This window comes from Malurus melanocephalus, unplaced genomic scaffold (assembly GCF_030028575.1).
Source record: "Malurus melanocephalus ecotype Western Australia unplaced genomic scaffold, MMel_1.1 scaffold_15, whole genome shotgun sequence".
NCBI classification, from domain to species: Eukaryota; Metazoa; Chordata; class Aves; order Passeriformes; family Maluridae; genus Malurus; species Malurus melanocephalus.
In genome coordinates, this window is record NW_026623247.1 from 3,312,922 (window position 1) to 3,334,673 (window position 21,752).

General features: G+C 36.1%; 1 protein-coding gene across 1 annotated transcript in view; it reads right to left on the reverse strand.

Annotated features, from left to right (window-relative positions):
• The window catches only part of ROR2 (receptor tyrosine kinase like orphan receptor 2), a 140,026-nt gene that overhangs the window by 36,995 nt on the left and 81,279 nt on the right, over positions 1 to 21,752 (reverse strand). Inside the window, 1 exon segment of the mRNA XM_057385064.1 lies at positions 6,171 to 6,248. Coding sequence (XP_057241047.1) covers positions 6,171 to 6,248 — 78 coding nt within the window.

Genomic DNA, 21,752 nt, shown 5'->3' on the forward strand with positions numbered 1-21,752 from the left:
CTATTTCACTTTTTCTGATTTAAAATTAGCTGGGTGAAGTCTTCTTTTTGGGATAGTCATGGCTATTACATTCAAATAAATTTGGATGAAAACATAGCAAATTTACTTATTAGGACTTACTAACTCAGGATTTAATCCATGTTAGATCTTACTGTTTTACTAATTAAAACAGAACTATGGCAGGAAGCAATTGGACATCTTTTAAAATATCTTTTAAACCATCCAAAATATTTCATATGAATCTATGAATCTGATCCTAATAAWAATGAGAACAAAACTATTACCACAAAAAATAATGCCAAAGATTTATGGATTAGTTCAGACCCAGTGCAATTAGACAGATTTCCCCTGAGGTCAGTGKAACTACATCTATTTCCTGCAGGTCAGAATTTGGCTTTAGTTCATCATTACACCTGCCAATTTTACAGGTATTTTCTGCAGAGTTTTATATTACCTTGTTATTGCAAACCAAGTGATAAATATTTCAACCTAATGAGTTTTCTAAGGGTTTGTTTTTTCCAAAATTCTCCAGAGCAGCCTAAGAGCACTAGGGCAGTTCACGGCATATCCTCTGCCTCTGCTCACTCTGAGCCACACTGTCTCTGTTTGCTGGTTTCATTTCCTCTCTGAGAAGTGATGTTTATATAYTCACTGATTCTGAAGTATTTGTATGACAGAGTGGGCAGCCATTTGTTGAGCTGCTCTGTTATTTGGTGTCCACTTTAGATAACCCATAATTGTAGTTCTTTCAAACAAAGTGGAAAATGTAACCAACCATGTTCTAAAGAATGTTTTCTTTATTTAATTTCTGTGGTGATAATCAGCAGTTACTTYTTTTGTAATGTACGTCACACCACAAACACAACGTAGATGCCAGTTTGATGTAATGGTTTGGGGAAAAAACAAACTTTCCCAGGAAAAATTAAGACCTCAACAATGTGCTAAGAAGTTTTTTTCCAATCTAGTTCTTCTTCTGTCTTAGTAAATCTTGATTTGGACAGATATGAAGAAAAATGAAATGTGAAAATGGTAGAACTTCTATGTAACTTTTGTCTTATATTTTGTTTAAAGCATCAGTCAAGTAGAATTCTTTAAAACTGGAACAGAAACATTAATCTGCTTTAATATTAACATAATTTAGAAACAGAATAAATACTCYCTATAAAATATTTTGCGCCTATTACACATTGCCAAACTTCTAAATGTCCTGTTGTAAAATTCATATTATAAAGAATAATATTTTATTTGGGAGATCGATACCAAATAGAATTTTTTTAAAAATACAACCCTGATGTCCAGAAATGTCCCGCAAAATATTGTGCAAATAACATTGTTATATAGTGTCTTTCATACTCTGGTGTGTTTCCAAAGGTCATTGAAATAAAGAAAAATGCTTCTTTTTCRTTCAGTGGTCTTTGGCACAGTTTATTTCAAAAGGAAAATCTGTCTAGTGGATATTTCTGCATTTGCTGTAGGCAACAATGTTGTAAATTAAATTTCTCTTTTATTATGGTTTCTAACATAGTCTACAAGCAATACTAGTATTTATTTTGCTTGAAGAGATTAAAAACTGTTCTGTCAAGAAACTATGAGAAGATAATGCAACTTAATCTATATATTATGTTATACTATCATATTCTATGTACTCTATGAATAACATTGCTTAGGGAGATGATTGACATGAATTCCAGCAAAACTCTTTCATATTTTGAAAAACCTTTGTTAGTTTGCCAGAACTTCATCTTTTTAAATGGAATAAATTTTATATAAATATATCAACTAGAATCCCACAGCAAATCAGCATTAAGATGACAGGTCTATTATTCATGTTTTGGCAAGAATATAAAAATAAACTTTTCCAGTATGTGTCAAATCATTGTCAAGATACGCACAAGAATAGATACTAAACTAAAAAGCTAAAGGGTGCAACTATCACTGAGACCTCACATGCATATTGTATTTCTTTGTTTTATTTACATTACTCTGGCACTTACATGTCCAAGTTATTGGCTCAAACCATATGTGTTATTCTTGGCATAAACACAATATAAAATGATTGTTCTGCTTTTGTTATTTTAAGATCTTAGATGTGATTTTGAAGTTCATTCTAAAAAAAACGTTTTAAACCTCCTTAGTTACTTCAGATCAAGTAAATTCTGGATTAATTGTTTTCAATTCAAGTTTTAGTTTCTCTTCATTTTTTTATTGCTTTTATTGTTTTTTCCCTATGTAATTTCAAAAATAATTATGCATCCATAATTTTAAAACAGACTTCAATATGGTAACCATTAATAGTATTTAGGGAAAATACGTGTCTCCTTTTATCTGAGGACTTCTAAATCATTTATGAATACTGCAGTCTCATGAGATGGGACGATACCATCACCCTTGTTTTCCAAATGCAGAAAGTAGAGCAAAGGGAGTCTAAGTGGCTTCCCCATTCAAGCATGGACTAAGTGACAGTATCTATGAGACTACACTGTGATTCACGTCTTTCTGTATTCCTAAGACAATGATGCTTTGAGATAATAATCCATTTYGGCTCCTATCCAAGTTGATTCACCTTTCTTTCTGCATTGCACGAGGGAAACAAACACTCAATATCCAGTTTTTTAGAAAAAGAAAGGCATATCTGAGTCATAAATTCCTAGACACCAAAGATGCAATAGTCTTTTCACACCAAGTAGTAATAATTGTATGWATGTTTTATGACTTTTCAGAATACTTATTTCTCCATAAGACATATATATTTGTTTAAAAAACTTTATTTAACAGTCAAAAAAGCCCATAAGGGCATCACATCTTACAAGACTCTAGGCTTGAGATACTCAAAATTTAAAATCAGCTGTTTTTTAAAAAGAGCAAATACTTTTTTCCCTTCATAACCATACGTAATTTAGACCATTTTCAGAATCATGTAATAAACCTTTCCATTGTTCAAGACTCCTATAAAAATATGTTTACTATGATTTGTGCAAAAAACAGTGTAGGCTTTTTTTTCCCCTAAGCCATCTTGCTTTTTCTTTTTTTAATGCCTTTCCACCTTTTTTAATTTTTGTCTTCAAATAAGTCCTTTTTTTAGATATAAATAAAGGAGCATGAGGTTTCTCACCACAACTCTTTTCAAATGTCAGCCTTTTGCAGTGGCATTTTAACATTTATATAAACTTCTATCCAATACAAAAGATTTTTGGGAAAATACCTTGAATAATTAAAAAAGGGTATTTCCACTAGAAGCAAAGTCATATTTTCCTATAATAAGACAGAATTTTTCACCTAGGATACATAGTTTAGGATGTATGAGGAAGACAACAGAAGAATGCTGAGGAAGACAACACTTCCAAAATTTACTGTGTTGTGAACTCAGTATTAAGCATGAAGTATACACAAAGTTGACAGGTAATCTCTAAAGAATATAAAAGAATTGCAGAGTGTTCTAGGCTTATAAAAGAGCTGAAGACTAGAATAAGAGAAAATGTATGCGACGACTGCTGAAATTCAAATAATGTCTTTCTRGAGCTGTGTATAACAACACTGCTGTAAGTATATGATTTTAGGGGACACGAATGACACCATAACACCTTGGCAGGTGATGGAAGCACAGGAAAGTGACTCCTGCCACATGTAAATCAAAACTCCAAACACACTGAGAAACACCATCCTAATAAGGAGGGTAGATTAAAGCCTAAGACTCATGATTTCTTGCACAGAACATTTTCATAAATAAAAAATAGTCACCCCAGTTCTTCACCCTTTGATTTATTTAATCACAACATGAAGATGAGTCATTTACAGTTTACTGGAGCCAGGTTAGCAAATGGAAGGTATGTTGGCAGGTCTCCCAAAATACACGAGTAGTTAATGAAACTACACTGTTATATACTGCCATAWTATTTCCAGATGAACTGATACCTTTACAGTCTAATTTAATCCAATTTGCAGCTCATCCTTCATCCTATTTTTTTTATCTCAACGTACAAAAATCCAGCCAGAAACATGAAAAATAAGTTGATTTAGTCCACATACTCCTGAAATATCCTTAGGAACCAGGAATGAAGAACTGCCAATGAAGAAATGAAGTAGAAATAACCTTGAAATACTTTCACAATGTGCACATTGTCCTCTCCTCTCAAATCAGTGGGTTTTTAGGACCCAGTGAGAGCATGATAGAGTGTTTGTGCAGAAAACAAAGACATCAAGCARGACTTACTTGAAAATAAGCTTGGGGAAATGATCATCTTTGCAAAKACTGATGGGCTTGAGAGGGGAACAGTATTTGAATGTTTTATTTTTATTCCAAAGCAGACCTAAGCTCTTCTACAGAAAACTCTCAATGCTCTGCTGTGCTTTTCAGTGAAACATTGCTCAAAGACAATRGAAGATTCTAGAGAAGAGGATGACTAATATGCCTGGTACTTCTAAAGTGGTTTTTACTTTGGGTATTATTAGAGCCCATTATCTCCATGACTATTTTGGGTAGATTCTAAAATAAGAAAATGTTTTTAAAAATTTTTAAAGATGTTGATTTGATGGAAGGGCTGAAGAGATGCTTCTAATGGTCTTACCAGTATACCCAAACTTTGAAGTAGAGCTGTCCARTGTTTTTTTGTAACAAAACCTGTTACCTTACTATGACACAGAAACTCATGGGCTAACATGCCAACTATTTTTGCTTGTATGAAGGATGTTGTACCCACATTAAAACAAAAAAAGAGGGGCCATTTCCAAACCAGACAGGCTGGAACTAACAACTGATTCTGGACCATGAATTGTTTAAGTGAATTGTTTAAGAACATGGGGTTCTTTTTTTCCTTTTTCTTTTTGAAGGAAATACACAGTTCTTGTGATGTAGAAATATTTGAGATGTGATTAATTACTTCCTCAGACAGGTATTGCCTGTGGCTCTGCAAAAGAAGGAAATAACTGGAACTCCTTTCTCAGCAGGAATTTAACCAAGCATTGTCACATTAAAAAAAAAAAAAAGAAAAATTCTTATATGTCCATAGCCTTAAAAGCTCAGACATAATAGAAGAGACAAGTGGGACCAACTTCCCAAGCAGACAAGCCTATCAGATGCAGTTAAACATGGCCCTTTTTCATCAAAAGTAGTGTGYACTTGAGTGGGAATAAAACACCTGGTAGCATAGAGTCCTACTGACAAAAATTACTATTACTGAAATTTATACCTGTAATATAYGGCAAATTTTAAATATCTAAAATATTTCAGCAAGTGGCGAAGAGTTGATAAATGGAGTATACCAGGTCTTCTACCCAAGTAGRAGGGACTTAAATCTCACACCGACTAATCACTAACAATGTGGTTACACACATCAAACAGAAACACATCCTTTTTTAATGACCTATTTTCAACATTTAAAAGAAAGTTCTGTAAAAAAAAACCTTCTAATATGCCTTGTCAGGGGAAGAAATCTAGCTAGTGTTCAGGAGGATTAGATGACAAAAAGGATTAAATGACATGGGAAATCTATGAGAAGAGAGGCTATATTCCAAAGAGMCTTCAAAATTAATGTTCCTCTGAAACCACAAGAATACCTGGGCAACACCACAGAGCTCTGCAGATTTCAACACATGCTCATCTAATGAGACTGACATGATTATTTGACACTTTGCATAAGAGTTGACTACAACAATCCATCCATGAAAGGAAAATCACAAGTGAGAAAACATGGTTCTTCAGATAGAATACTGAAAATGTTCTGCTTTAGAATGTTGCAACAAATTGCAACTGGAAGCATAATTTGCAGTAAATACGTGCATCTTGAAATCCAAGAACAGCATTTGGATCTATAGTGTTAAGTGGTAAAGTGTCATAAAATATATGTTAACTAACAAATTACTAGAAATTCTGACACTACAGTCRGTTTAAAAAACCAAAGCAGGAAATCAAATATGCTGGGAATATRGCCCTCTATGTCTGGATCAAGAACCCTTTGATGTGGGGGCACTCAAAATGCCTAAAAATTCATTTTTCTAGACACCTTTAACCTTGTTATCTCTACTTGGAATCAGAAGAGTTAAGGCACACAAGGTTGCCTTCCTTACAGACTTGTAWTAATTGACAAATTCAGAAAGCATACAATAGCTGGTCCTTTCTGAAGAGTATTTATACTTAAGCAGGGAAAAGAAAAAGAAATTACAAGTAATTTTACCTTTAGGTGTTGGAATTGGTCTCTCAAGTCCATCCACATGGCCTAAGGGGTCACTTGAATCTGGAATTTCCATTTCACCTACAAAGAAAAAATGATTTTGTTGAATTGGGGTGTTTAGGTGTTAATCTTTCTGTTAAACATCACTATAACAGAGAGTTCAGCAAACTCAATCAGTCCCTATCCTGCTTCCAGAGCAGCACACAGGAAACACAGCACACAGGAAACCCRTATCAACACGGTCAGGATTTATCCACTGCGGATGAGATAACTCTYCTACAATTACTTTGTGGATTATGTTATATTTGGCAAAATAGACAGCATTAAAAACTAATTTCCRGTTCTTACCAAAATAAAATGCAAGCATTTCCTGGTGGAAAGCTGGGTTAGCAAAATAAGCAGTACCTGACATAGTCTTGACAGTCTCAGTTACAAAACGGCATAAATTTGCTTTTAAATYTACATTATGGTAATTCAGATTTTATCTCCAGAGGTCAGACTCATCACTGCTGCTGACTTACTTATCCTATTCTGAGCCTCATCCCTAAAACATATCTTCAGGAATAAAAATGCAATAACTGTTATCCAAGGATTTCAAAGTGTGAGGAAATGGACAAACACCTTTTGTGTGCCCTCCTTTTTTGTGTCTAACATATCAGAACAAGCTCGCAGACTGCAAGCAGTACTTTGAAGTTCATTTGCATTTACAGGTCTTGCAAAACTCCAACCATTGTAAAATAGGAGCTCACCTAGTTTGCTCTCTCTTTCAAAAATACTAGGTAAGGAGCTAGAACTGAACTTCTAATTCAGATRCAGGTATAGACGAGCTGTAAGTAAAACAACTTCTAAAATGACACTCCCCACTTTTTTATATTTTCTAAATTATATTTAATCATCCAAATTCTGTACATCCTCAGCACATGACCAAGATATATAAATTTAAGGTCATCAAGGTCTAAAGTGAAAGATCTGGRGTTTATTGTAAACCGGGGGCGTCCAGGGTATTTTTTTGGGCGAAATGAAGCTAGAGAAAAGGCTCTCCCTCTTCCTTTTGTCACCATTACCTTTTCTTCAGGTTAATCCTACAATAGTACTCTGATTGCAAGTCACACTGAAGAAACACAAGTAAACTCATCCCTGTATTACACTACATTATGAAAGAAGAAAATAATTGACACTCATTCTTTTTGTTTCTTTTCTTTATGCTTTTACCTATTATTTGAGGACAGATTTAGCTAATGTAGACATTCTATACAACAGGAAGGGTCTGAAAGTATTTCTTTTGTCACTCCTTCATCTCTCCYTTCACTTCCCATTGCTTAAGGTTCTTTTCCTGGCAGTAGTGCAGCTTCCACTTGGTTTGTATGTTCATCCCCAGACACCCCAACTGGAGTGATGATGAAGGTGGGGTTGTTCCCTTAGTAACACACTCTTTCAATTTGGAACAGCTGAGGCTTGGGCAGAGATCCTGCATCTTCCACTGCTCCTAGCACTGGCCATCGGAAACCATAGACCATATTGATCTGCRGACTGGAAGGAGAAACTGAGATGCGTGGCCAAGCTGGCCATTGCCAAGTCTTGCAGAGTGTGTGYTCATACCTCTGCGGGCATGGTACAGACTTAGTGCCTGACTTCACAGAAGTCAAACTGTACAGAGGCTTTGTTGTCTTGCTTGATTCAGTGTGAAGTGGTGAATGCATGCCTATTTTGTCAAATTGCATCAGAAATAGATCACATGTTGTGCCTTCTTACCAGGGCAACAAGGAAAGTTCACCTCTGTTCCGTGCTCTTGCTTGAATTTCTCTGCCTCACACAAGAGGTTTAAAAATGGGCAGGAGCCACAAGGAAGTTCCTTGGCCACAAGGAAGACAAATCCAAGATGAAACAACCAGAACAAAAACAAGGGTTGGAAAACCATCTAGTTGTTTGTCCACAAGTACCTGTCCATATCTTACTCTGGTGACCATAATCCACCAGCATCCAGAGGATGGAACATTATTACAAACCCATTCTTGAGGACACTGGATTGTTAACACTCAGATCTCCGGACTCCAGGCTGCCTGAGATCTGAGTGGTACTTTTGGTTTAATACCACATGTTCAACKTTAAAATAGTTGTTTCTACTTCTTCAGTAATCTCATGGGAATTACAACAGAAGAAGAAATTAGAAATTCAGATAAACGAGCACAGAACTGTTTTCCTCTCTCAACTCTCCTTCCCAGACCCATCTCTCTTAATTTTTTTTTAAGTTTTTCAAAACAAACGTGGAAAGAAACCAAAGCATTTGCTATTTTGAAAAAGTTTCGATGACAGTTTTATGTGATTCACTCTCACACTTGGTATGCTTCTGTCTTGGTAGGCTTCTTTCCTTACAGAAAACAATTACAAACCATAGATGCCACCTGCCATCAAAATCTCCAGAACTAAGCAAAGTCAAAAWTAAAATCCTTAGTGTACTTTGCAAATTTTATACACAAATTAGATCTGTGACTTAAACTTGCCTTTATGAAAGAAATACGCATATTTTCTGTAATCTGCAAAATTCCACTYCAACCACATTTATGACAAATTCCAAGCTTTAATTCTAAAGTTTCTATACCACAACTTAACACACCAAAAAGTTACTATCAATTTGGAAAATTAAGTTTTTAACACTATGAAGACAACCAGAAAATCACTATAACAAAATAAAATCTTATGCTCTTGTCTTAAAGAGAATTTAAAAATTCTAAAGTTAAGAACTTGAGGGAAAAAGCTGTGTAGTTATATTGAATATTATTTTCAGTGCTTTCTGACTTTACATTAATAACACAGTMTATTTTCCTGCAAGGAGTGAAACCACTGTGTTTACCTCTGCAGCTAATAATTCTTGTCATTATTTTTTTCCCAATTTCCCAATTTTCCAAATTTCACATTTTCTGTAGAGATGCTCCCTGATCACATCCCATCACCAACTCTCTGCAGTCTTATTCTGGTCTGAAGGCTCCTACACAACTCTGTTCCTGTCTGCTCCCAATTTTTACCTTATGTCCCTTTTCTCACTTTGTTTAAACATTATTTCCATAAGGGTATCCCATTTTTATTTTTTTCTTCCTATTTTCGGTATCTTTTTCTATAAGAATATCTACCTACTGCTCTATTGCCTGAAGGAGAAAAAAAAAATCCACAAACTAATTTGAGGTGTCCAACTTTCACAGCTAGTTTTTATCAGTAAAAGGCTAGTGTAGGAAAAGCACTCAAGTTTATTAAACTGGTTTTAGATGCTGCAAAGATATCATTAACTTTTTTTTTTAAATCTATAACAAATATAGCATTGTCATATGCTAAGGAAAGAGGTAGATTTGCAAAACACAAAGCTGGAAGAACAACAGCAATCCGCTGTATGGTTGTTATTAAGAATTGGTAAGAAAACAAATGCTCAATATTTGAACCTTACATGATATTAYGAACTCACTCTGGCACTAAGTATGCTCTCATACATTGAGAACATTGAACATTGCATGCTGTTGAGGCTCTCTCACATTAAAAGGGTACAGAAGAGCTGGAAGAGTTTCAGAGAAGTACAGTGAGAATATTTACTTATAGGTTAGGTTTTGTACTACTACTAAGATTTGTCACTGAGAAGGAGACAGCTGAGTACAGAGACAGTAAAGTTCTGTGGAGTCATGAGAATCTGTGGAGTGGGTGGACCAATCTCTTGCTAAAAATGGCAGTTTTAGGAAAAATAACAATCAGTTTCAAAACAAAGATAAAAAAAAGGCAAAGTTTTCTCAGAGGAGATGTAGTTAGACTGGGTGCAGAGTTCACATGAGCTAGAGGTGAGACTGGGCAAGTTCATCGAGACCTAACTTATCTCACAGAAATCTTATGTGGGCATGGAAATCCTGAGTTAAAAACGGTTGGAGGTTGGGTCAATATCCAATACAGAGTAGTACTCTGTACCTAGATCTCTTCTTACACTTTTACTTTAGCATTTCCACTTTTGCTGCCATCAGAACCAAGAGACAGCACAGATCTCTCATCTGCACCTRTGTGGTTATTCTCACACTTTTCACATTTCACTAGCACGTGTTCTCTCCATAGACATTAACAGGATCACAGCTTGTTTCCCAAGACACACTTCTTCAGTTTATATTTGCAGTGGGAGTGTAAGGTAGAAGAGATGGTGAGTGCCCTGTCCTCCTTGCACATTGMATGACCAGACAAGACTCTAACAGAACCAGAACTCAGTCTAAACGCCCAGGCCAGGATGGGACAAGGTATGTGCCACATGTCAGATACTAAGGAATATCAGATACTAAGGAATACCTCTCTTTTCAGGGAACATACAGTCCAGTAAAATGCAGATGCTGTAAATAGTAACTCTGAACTGCTCTCACACACAAAAATGATTGCTTGACTTATCAAGGCAGTAAAACAAGCCATTTCAACTTACAGGAAACCCCACTCCAAAAGAAAACCCATATTAAAAATGAGCCTAATAATCTGTATTTTTTTATATAAAAAACATATTCTGTTCCTCTGACTCGCTATCACAAACTGCAGCAAAGAAACAGGTGATACAGAAAATCCTTTTTCCACTTATGTGTAAATAATTATCACATAATTTTTAATTTCCCTTCTCCTGAAAATATGAGGAAGACTTTATTACTGACCAGGTACAACACAGGCAGCCCCACTGCTCTGTTTTAGGCATCAACGACCAACAAAATACCAAAGCAAATGTCCAGTGTTATTGAGACAGGAAAGCCCTTTYACACTTTTGAAAACTAAGTTGCCCTATTGATCACAGCATCAACTCACAGGGGATGCACCACTCAYCATAAAAGAGCTGATTTTTTTTCCTCTGAAATGGTTATGAGTTCACAGATCATTCATTGCTTGAGAGGTAATTGCAATAAACAGATTCCAAAATGYTCTTTGCCATACACAGACATCAAAACAATGCATTAATCTTCATCAAAAATCTGGTCACAAAGAGGGAGTTACCATAATTGATACCAGGGTCAAAACAAGGACTCAACCTCACACAGAAAGTGAAAAACAGGACTCAGGTATTTTCAACCAGTGGGCCTGATTGATTTACAGCAGTCAAGGCTGGCTGATGCAATACTATGCAATGTTAATAACTGTCTTTCATTATTTGCAGAGCACAGATGAGATCTTAAAAGATGAGAAAMTGCACAAACATTTCCTATTATTTATTAAAAAGGGCAAAAAAAAGGAGTGCCGGAGAATTATAGAGCTATCAGCTTAACTTCAATTCCTGGAAAAATAATGGAACAAAGAGGTTATTTTTAAGCATTTACGATAAAGCAGAGAGATGAGTAATAACTAAAATAGAATCCAATGCTGACTTGGCTTACAGGGATTAGAATCGAACATAAGTCAACAATCACAAGCTATTGCAAACAAGGCACATTTCACACCAGGGCACATGAACAGCAGTAATCCTCCTCGTCTACTCAAAGCTAGTAARGCCCTAGACTGTTTTCTCCAATTTTCTCTATTCCATTTCAAGACGGATGAAGGTAAAACTAAAATATGATAACTAGCACCATAGTGGTAGTCACACAACATAGTCTACAAAAYGTGATGAAGGAAATCAAAAACATAATGACTGCCACGCCTGTTTGTTCTGAAGAAGATTAGCCAGCACTGAGAACCAGTATTCTTCAAACACACAGGTCTCAGTGGATGAAATTTTCCAGTGTGGCAGTTTTGGCAACCATCTATTTCATATGATACTGCACAGTTCATAGATGGTTCTTCTCCCAGGAGAAACAGCACTTCTTAGGATCTTCCCTAGTCCTGTGATTCTGTGAGGAAAACAACCATCCTTCTACCATTGTGCTTTAAATCCCAAACCTTACAAATAAATCCTTCAACACGAAAAATTACACAGATCTACAATTAGGGAAACTGCAGATTTTTGTTCCGACATTTCTTCCACTCATCAATAATCCTGTTCTGTAGGTGAAACTATTTTCAGATTTAAACATCAATATGCAACCTTTGCTTCCTGCAGCTGTAACCCTTTACTCAGGTTCTAACTTTCTTCCAATAACATAAAACTCCCAAACTCTCTCTCTTCAGCCTAATACCCTCTAATATTCTGTTCTTTTCTTCATAAAACTTTGTTGACCTTCTGTCAATTACTAGCCTCTGGAGCTCCCAAACAAAGGGCCCACTGTACCCTTTGATTCAGCTGCCAATCTGATTACTTTGGCTGGGGGAGGCAGGCTGCTTGGGTTGCTGAATCAGGGCCTTTCATTGAAATTTCTCTTTTCCAACATCTGCAGCCCCTGGCAACCAATTGCAGAGTGGGCTTGGCAGACCCGTAAAGGGTGGTAAATAGTCTACAAAAGATGCAGTTTGTAGCATAAAATCAGTGCACCCCTTTCATAGTGATGGCAGATTAGAACCTTCACGGCACACGTTTCTTAACTGCTGCAGCTTCACATAAAAATAGCCAAAGGTGGGGGGAATAACCTTCACTTTCTGTTGCAGTTGCTTTACTGAGACAACTGTGAAATCTGCAAAACAGACACTTCTTAGCTTGTTATCAGCTCGCAAAGCATACTGTTCATAGGTTAGCACGTTCACTAATTAAATTTATTCTTTGGCCATCCAAAATTCTTTAAAATTGCTTTCAGCTAAATTCATAGTAATAAGAAGCTCTTACCACGAGACCATTAGAGAGGGAGGAAGCTTTTCTAGTCCTGCTCTAATATCAAAATAATATTAAATGARTATATTTAAAGTAAAAGAAACACCAGCCTAAAACTCACAGAACCTTCAGAGAACTGGTAGAAAATACAAACAAGAAACCTTTAAAAAAGCCAGGATTGAGTTATACAGAATACATTCCCACAATTCATAAGCATTCCTTGTTAAAGCAAACATCTTGTTTCATTAGCATGGATTTTCCCCTGTATGGAGTTTTTTTCTGTTTCACCTAATAGCTATATTGAAATGTTTTCATTTCAGTAAGTACGAGGAAAAACATTCTGTTGCAAAATGTGGGAACTGCACTACAGTATAAAGGCAGATACAAGGTTTATGAATTGTAGCAATAAAAAGAATACCATTATTTGGATGGAAAAGATATCATTAATTTTAAATAAAATTTTTAAAATCCATAAATGTTAAATCACTTTCACTGTGCACATTTGTCAAACCCATGTTAAAAGAGATTCAAAATTCTGTGTTRTGTCAGTTAAATGCGTAAAGAAGGAATCTGCATATTGCAATAATCTCTTTTACTGTGAATGTTTGTTCACAGATTGATCCAGGATAAACTAGCAGTCTGTTTCAGAAAAATTGTTGTCAAGTACAMGATGAAAAGAACACTTCATATATTTCACAATTTTCCTGCAAGAACAACTTCTTTTAACAAAATAATCMTTATTAACCTATCATCAAAACACTCTAAAACACAGTAAAAAAGATAAGCTRGCCATCAGCACAGAACTACAGAGAAGGAATGATTCTTGATTTTCACACAGAGCAGTAGTGAGCCCTCAAAACTGAAAAAAGTGCACTGAAGATGCAGTTTATCTTCTCAGTCATCAGCCAGGCGCCTTAGCAAGCATGATGAAGTCAGTGTGAGAACAACAAAATCAGATAAGTCATTTAAAATATTATTAACAAGATTCAAACACAGACTTCAATGAATACGTTGATTTATTTCAACACCTCATACTGCTAAAGCATATTTTACATTAACCACACAGCTGCATTTTCAATTGCACTGTCAATCTTTATCCTTTCATTGCACAACTCTCATCGTGAAACCTAGCTATTACATAGCTTAGATTCTTCCTCSTGCAGCTCCTATTTGCTGCTTAAAGTGAGAGTTCAGAAACTCTAGTGAGACAAACCAAAGATAAAGATTTGTTCAGATTTCAATCACAGAAGAACCCTGTGATTAACAGCTGTCAAAACACTACAGGGAAACAAACAGGACCCATGGAAAAGAAGATTCTCRTTTTAAATCAACATTTTCAGTGTGCACCTAAATTTTGAGGGTGTTAAGATTCGGATTACAGATTATTCTAYTAATTCACAGCCAAAACACTCTAAAGTTACAATAAAGTCCAGGTTTTCTTATTTCACAATGCAAAGTAGAGAACATTTAACACAACACAGCCTGCATGATGAAGGAATATCCAAAACCTATTTTCAATTCTTAGGGCTTCCTGCAAAGTCCTGGCCAAGTCACCCTAGGCCAGATTAGGAAAGAATTTGATGCCAAAAGATGGAGACAGATGTCTACCAGGATTTTCAAAAGCATGTGGGCACCTGAATCTCATGTCTGCAGTAAATATCCCTTAATCTTTTGTACCTCAGTTGCCCAGAGGCTGAGAGGGGAAAAGGTTAGCTTCCTGATGTGGTTCCCAGTACAGCTGCATGAGTGTTTGAGTCAGCACAAAGCAGGCAGAATGGAAGCAAGAAACTAAAACAGGGAAAAGCTGGAAGAGAGTTTTTGGATGACTGTGGTGATTTGCATCACTACAACTGATCACAGAATTCCAGATAAACCTGTGACAGAGAAACTCCACAGTCACCCAGAACCTTTTCTTTTCCTCTTAGTCAAGAAAAGCAAAACATAAAGCACTATATGGAAACAAATTAAATTGTAATTATTCTAATAAACTTGTTCTGAATGTTTAATAAGTAAGAACTAACTTCATGGTATTTACAGTGAAAAAATACCTRAGGCTTTCTAAGCCACAAATGTGTTTCAATGTAATTTTTAATTTACCAGAAATGGAATTAAGTCTACTAGCTATCAAAAATATAGCTTTTCTGTACAATTGTATGCTAAGCAGTCAGAGACAACATACCAAGGAGCATATGAAAGCTTTGAATCACAGCAAAAAACCACAAGTAATTCTGGATTTCATAATGAGTCGTCTTTGTTGGTAATACATTATGCTTTGGGAAAAAAAAAATTGAAGCAATTGTGGGTACATTCCAAAGCTCTTCACCACCTCAGTTGTAAAAACACAGTTTAAACAGAACCAGTAGAGTCTCTGAACACACCTGCAATAGCTCAAAGAACACCAAGCAACATGATAATTATCCGTGGCATTATTACATGATTGATTATTTTACTGCTTCTGGCTGTGAAAACAAAATAATCTCAACCAAAAGGCTGAAAATAATCATGATTTATGAGTATAACACTCCATCAACTGGGATAAACAATGATTTTCACAGTGCTCTTTCTTTGAGAAAAAGAAAAAAGAGCAGAATCCAAAAATGCCAGTCCTGTTTGCAGCCTTAGGCTGAAATGTTTAAYACTTCAAGACAGGAAAACATACCAAGTCAGAAAAACATTTGAAAATGGGCTTGTTTGTAAGCACCCTCTTAAATGCTTTCCTATATTTGAAACAAAACAACAATAATAATCTCCCTCAGTCTAAGAGGCAAAATGAAAATAGCACAGATCACAACCAGCTGGAGAAYAGAGTAGAAGTTATTACCTAATCTCATGATTATTCTGACTGGATTGACAACTACAGCAGARGAACTGCTGCAAATGCAAAAGAACCCTTCCTATGGGTTGCTTAGTTTTCACTCTCTAATTGTATTTCAAAAGCAGGAAATGCAGCACCAGTCTTTGATGGTAGGGAGGTCACAGCCAGCCACTCTCCTCTCTGGAAGGAGGAGAGTGAGGGTAAATAGCATATTCATATTAATCACACATATTAATTTCTTCTATTATTAATGGTGAGTATTATAAACACCTCCCTGACCAAAAGGATACAGTGGAAACCAAGGAATTATTAATTCTCAAACCCTAGGAGCTGACACTAATTTGAGAAATCTGGGCCCCTAAGCATGACATCTGGGTTATCAATACTTAAAGAAACCAAGGCTGGCATCAAGCCAATGATAGGGCACTATTTGTCCTTCAATAAAATTATAAACAGATGTTCATGTTCTTTTCTGCCACCAAGTATCACAAATAGATCTTCATGCCCTTTCCTATCACTCAGCATCACTTTTATTTTTAAAGACCTGAGCTGATAGAGTACTACACTGGCTATCAGAAGCTTTACCCAAACACTTGGCGTTTGTCTCCCCTAAGACAGAGTAAAACACAACTTTACAACACTAAAGTGCTAAAATTGACACCAAATACTGCATTCAAAGAGAAGCAGCTGATCACAAGCAAAACATATTTCTTACTACTGGTTTTGATCATAACAAGTAGCAAAATTAAGTTAAATATAYCAGATTCAATTGCTAGAGAGGCCAAATATCTCTATAACAAAAAGTACTTTGATTTCCAGATCAAGAGTTTAAAATTCATCATTTTCCACTGGAAGTTCTCTTTATAACAAGCAGTTAGCTATGGTCTGTATACATAGAAAATATTAATTCCTCTCCACCAATAAACAGTACAGCTCTGATGGCTGTAGAGAAAGTACAGAGGGACAAAGTCAGTGTGGAGTTGGTGTGGCCGGGCAGGTCACCAGTGARCATTCCCAGCACTTCTGACCAGATCAAATATTGTCATGGTTAAACATTACTGTGTGTGCACACATGCATGTGCATGTATGAACATTTGCCTCTGTCAYMAGAAAAGGGAGGAAAAAARTAAGAAAGGGTACCAGGATGTAAAGGAAACTAACACCTGATCTATATTTTCGCCATTGCAAAATGCAAACCTGTTATTCTAATTGGAAGTTTTTTAAGATACATTATTCATTTGTTTTGGTAGCCTTTTCTACATTTCACAGTATGGACCTGTTTGTTTAAATAACACTAATAATAAAGTGTAAGTAAYATTTATATCTCTTCAACTGAGAGTAGATATCTAAACCCCATTTTTTTTCTGCTGAGAAGCTTTTTGTCCAGTCTACCTAAGAAATATCTTCTTCCTACTGCAGAATATGTTTAACTTCTTGGATTACAACTAAATGCATACAATGAAGCATAATGGTTCTTTGCTCTGAAAGAAACCCCCATTTCTCCTTCTGCTATTGTTTAAACTACCTTTTCTTCTACAGAGGTGGAAAAAAAGGCTCAGATGCTTAAGTGGACTTTGATATGGTTCCTCTTTGTTATTTAATTAACAGAGCCAAGCAATAGTTTTCTGCACAAAAGGAGATGGAATATTATTTGCTTATGTTCTTCTCAAGAGCAATAATAAAAACAAGAATATAGCCCTGAGGTGAAAAACAGTGTGTGCTGAGTGCTTCCAGATGCGGATACACRCTGCTTTCAATGAGTGGACAGTGAAAGAACTAAATGAAAACTCGGTCAGAGTCCCACTGACAGCAGCCAACACGGTCACAAGGATGCACAGGAGCCCCTTTCCGCTGTGCCTGCCTGGCAGCAAAGGGAGGAGAAGCTTCGTTAACCCTGCAGGACAGACAGCCCAGGCATGCACCCATCAGCAAGCATATTCAAAGCATTTTCCACCCAACTCACCCATTTCCTTAAACCAAGAAGGAATTTCCTGAGCTCCCACTATCATTGCTTACTACCCAGTTTAACAATTGTAACTGAGCACAAGATGAGCCTTTAACACTGTATTAGTATTTTATTTCAGCTGCAACATTCAAGACTGCCATGCTACCATCCTAATATACTGAAAGGAACACTTGGCTACAAGCACAGTGCACGTTCAAAGCTGAATCTTCTGTATCGAAGAACTTTGAATYTTACATGTATAAATTCCTATTTTGCAAATTACAAACTTTGGCACCTTTTTGTTACTTTGACAGCAGGACTGACATAGCGTTTTGTTCATCACATGATCAATCTTGCTTCAAAATACTGTGGCTGTAAAACACCTTGTTTTCATGATGTGCAAGTGAGAAACAGTTTTACACTGCAAGGTTAACTCATGGCCCTGTGCTATGACCCAAATTCATACCCACATATTGAACAAAACTTGTCAGAAAGTCGCATACAACTGCAGCTGAGATTACATTAGATGTACTTTCAAAAAATCACTCACTTGAAGAGATAGTCTCTCATTTTGAACAAAGGCAACAAAAAGCTCACATGTCTGATCATGCAGGCATGATCATAGATGGGAATGGAACAAGCTGTGTGGAAGCAGCAGCAGTTACTGCTGGAAAATTGGTTGGTTCCACCCCTGGAGTGCAAAGCACACAAAAGATAACAGCAACTGCACGCAACTGCCAAATATGCTGGTCTTCATCCCTAACACTTCTGAGCTATAATGTAGACTTCTCAGCTTTAGAWTTGAAAAATACTGTGTTTTAAGGAGGAAGAATGTTTTTCAAAGTAAGAATTAAAATTGGGACAGACTTGTATTGTTTTCATTCATTTAAGTGTGTTTCAACATTTCAAAATACACACAGCAGGTATTCTCCTCACATCCAAATGTTACTTCTCTATTTGATACAGGCCCTTGCAGCCACTGTTTACTTAATCAAAGTGGACAGCTGTGGTTTTCATTATCCTTAGGCAAATATTTGTGTAGGTATTACTTACTTGTGTTATACCAAAATTACCAAAAAGTTTTGTAAGCAAAAACTAACCATGCCAATCTAAATGTCCTCAAATCAATTTTTTGTAACAAGTGTGAGCAATTGCCAAATAAATTGTTCCAAGTTATAAGCAGTTGCCGTTCTTCTGTGGAAACTATAGACAGCTTTTGAACAGCATTAGCTCCAAAATACAGGAAAAGAATGCTAACTAATAAGCAGGAGAGGCTACTAGAAGCAGAATACATCTGATTGCACAACAGTCAAAGCAGCCATTATAACAGAGAATAATATTAAGAAATGGCATGATTTTAGATACTTGTAAGAATCTGACAATTTTTTTGATAATTAGGCTTCAGTGTCCYATTTTGTGTGATGTACACAGAAGTATCATTTGTATAGCAGGCACTTATGCAATGTAAAGACAGAAAACGCTAAGCTTAACAGGCAACTTTTTAATGGCAAACGTTCTTCTTTTTTCTCAATACTATGGATATTTTGCCAAGTACTAAGTGGGTTTCCTCTGGTTTTGGAAAAAAAAAGTAGAATCAAATATTTCCATCCTTCCTAGCACATGCAGTCAAACCACTTTCTCTGTGCTATGTGAATTTCCCAGGTCTGGCTGGTGCAGAGCCCATCAGATAATTACCAGCTTGTTCTGCACTCCTGCGCAGGCTGTGATCTGCGGTGTTTGGCACAGCAACAGATTCAGAGAGGCAACTGCCACAGATGGAGAGGACAGCACTTTGAGCTCACCATGGACAACWGAGGGACWCACTCAAGACYGGGAGGAGCCAAGCTGCAGGACAGRGACAYGCCCAGCCAAGCAGRATGGAAAAGAGAAACTCACAACAGTACAAGATGGTTGGCTGGCAAGATGACTTGAAAGCAGAGAGCATTTCTTCTCATTCGTCTGACCATTTTGCTGCCCGCACAAGTCCAAATCAATACAAGGTGAACAGTTTGTTTTCCCATTGAAAGTATGAATGCCTGATATTAAACAAGCCCAGCTGCCCGAGTTTAACCTGGCAAAGCACCACTGCAATAGAAATAGTTACCTAATGGTTGCCTGGGGGCTCAGGTTTATTTATGGCAAATAATCTTTACATGACAAAAGACTACCATAAAAATTAGCAGCCAGTAGCTATCTTTGCTAGCAGACAGAGATGCCATCATTAAAGTGGTCAGAGTGATCTGTCATGTTTCCTAAAACAAGGAATGTTTATTACATGTGCATCAGTTTAATGAAAACAGAGTTTTTTTTTGTTCTCTAGTATTACCAGGCATTAATTTCTCAGCACCTACCTTTCTAAATGTTCATTATTTACAGCATTGTTTTCATCCAGTTTTTCTTCCTCCCTCTGGGATTTATGAGAATCTATACCTTCCTGAAACTAAATTAAACTACAGCCGAAATTTTAAATCATGGTGGAGTACTTGTATCAGGTAGCAGTTACTATGTTAACTGATTGTATGGAAGATTATCTTTCTTGGTATGTATGCATGTTCTCATGCTTTGGGAAAACATGTAGAAAATTTCTACACTTCCAAGCAGGAAGTGAGATGCTAACCATAACCTAACCATTTGCTGTCTGCTGTCCACTGAGGAAAAGCATCTTTAAAGTCTGGAGTGGTTATTGGCACATGCTGCACTTTCTGTTTGGTAGATATGAAATTAAGAACACTCTGTAAAAAAGCTTCTGCAGATCATCTGCTATGTCCACTACTTACTGCCTCTCAGACTTTCCTCAAAGCAGCCAACTTGAAAGAGACTGGGTGATTTACAGTCCAGCTCTATGAATGTAGATAAGATCTGGTCAAAGATCTAAAACAAAACAAAGAACTCTGTATTWCTCTTGGAATGGATTCTCAAATATTTAAAACTACTATGACCCAGAAAGCCAAACGACTGATATATTACCCTCGACCTTGTCATTCTTGGCTAGTCTGTTTTGCTCTGCTCTGTCTCTGTATTCTGCTTTGTGTATATTAACCTGAAATATCTAACCTATCTCATTTGATAAAGTAAGCACCCTAGAGATRATTGGTTATTAAATGCTCTGCACAGTTTTTTGGCTGCCCACAGGTATCTCTTGATAATGCCATACAGCAGAGATGTCATTTTTATTAGTGTCACTATGCAGAAGAAATAYCATTAGAAAAGCGTATTAAGATTCCTTGTAGGATAATTAAAGCAATACCTAAAATAAGTACTCTAAGAATAATTATTTTCTTTTTGTATGTCGATTCAGTAAAATTTTATATTATTAGTATTTTCTCCTACTTTGAAAAAAATGAAAAGTGAATTAATTTATACATCTAAAAAGAAGATTATATGTTTAYAAACATAACTATGTCCAATAATAATTGCTAGTCAAACTAAGGAAATCTTATTTACAACAGAAGGTAAATGAACTTCATTTTCTCCTTATATTTGCCTCTCTAACACAGTTTAACACAGTTTAAACTTAACATGTTTAATATTAACCTAAAAAACTAACAGAAAAAAAATTATGCATATAGAAGAAACAAAATAGACTGCATTACATATACATATTTCTTCTCTCTGTTTTTCTCTTCTTCTGCATGAAAATAAGTACACAACAAAACCCTAGCCCTCCCTGAAAAACCCATGAAATAATCTAAATTTCACATGTCAAGCAGAAATTAGAAAAGAAGTCAGAATTGAGTAACTGGCACTGCAATCCTCGCATGCTTACAACTGTTCTAATAGAAGTTTGAGAAAATAACAATCACAGATGACATCCTTAATTGGCATAAAATACTTTTCTGGGTTTCCTGAAAAAGRTCTACAAAATGGCAAAAGTAAGATTAAATTACAGTGATGAAGAAGGGCATTCACAGACTGCAAAATTCAGCTTTGAAGAACACATATCCTGGCCACAGCACTGCCACTCAACTTTTAGTAGTCACAGAAGGACTGAATTCACTTACCATAATCCACTTTCCCACCTACCAATTACCATGAGACAAAGGCTACCACAAACTTTCAAGCATTTGGCTTGGCAAGAGTTTGTGAAATTACTTCATCTACAAAAGAGGTAACATATATGTAGTATTATGTTACTGTAACAAGGCTTTTAAGCAG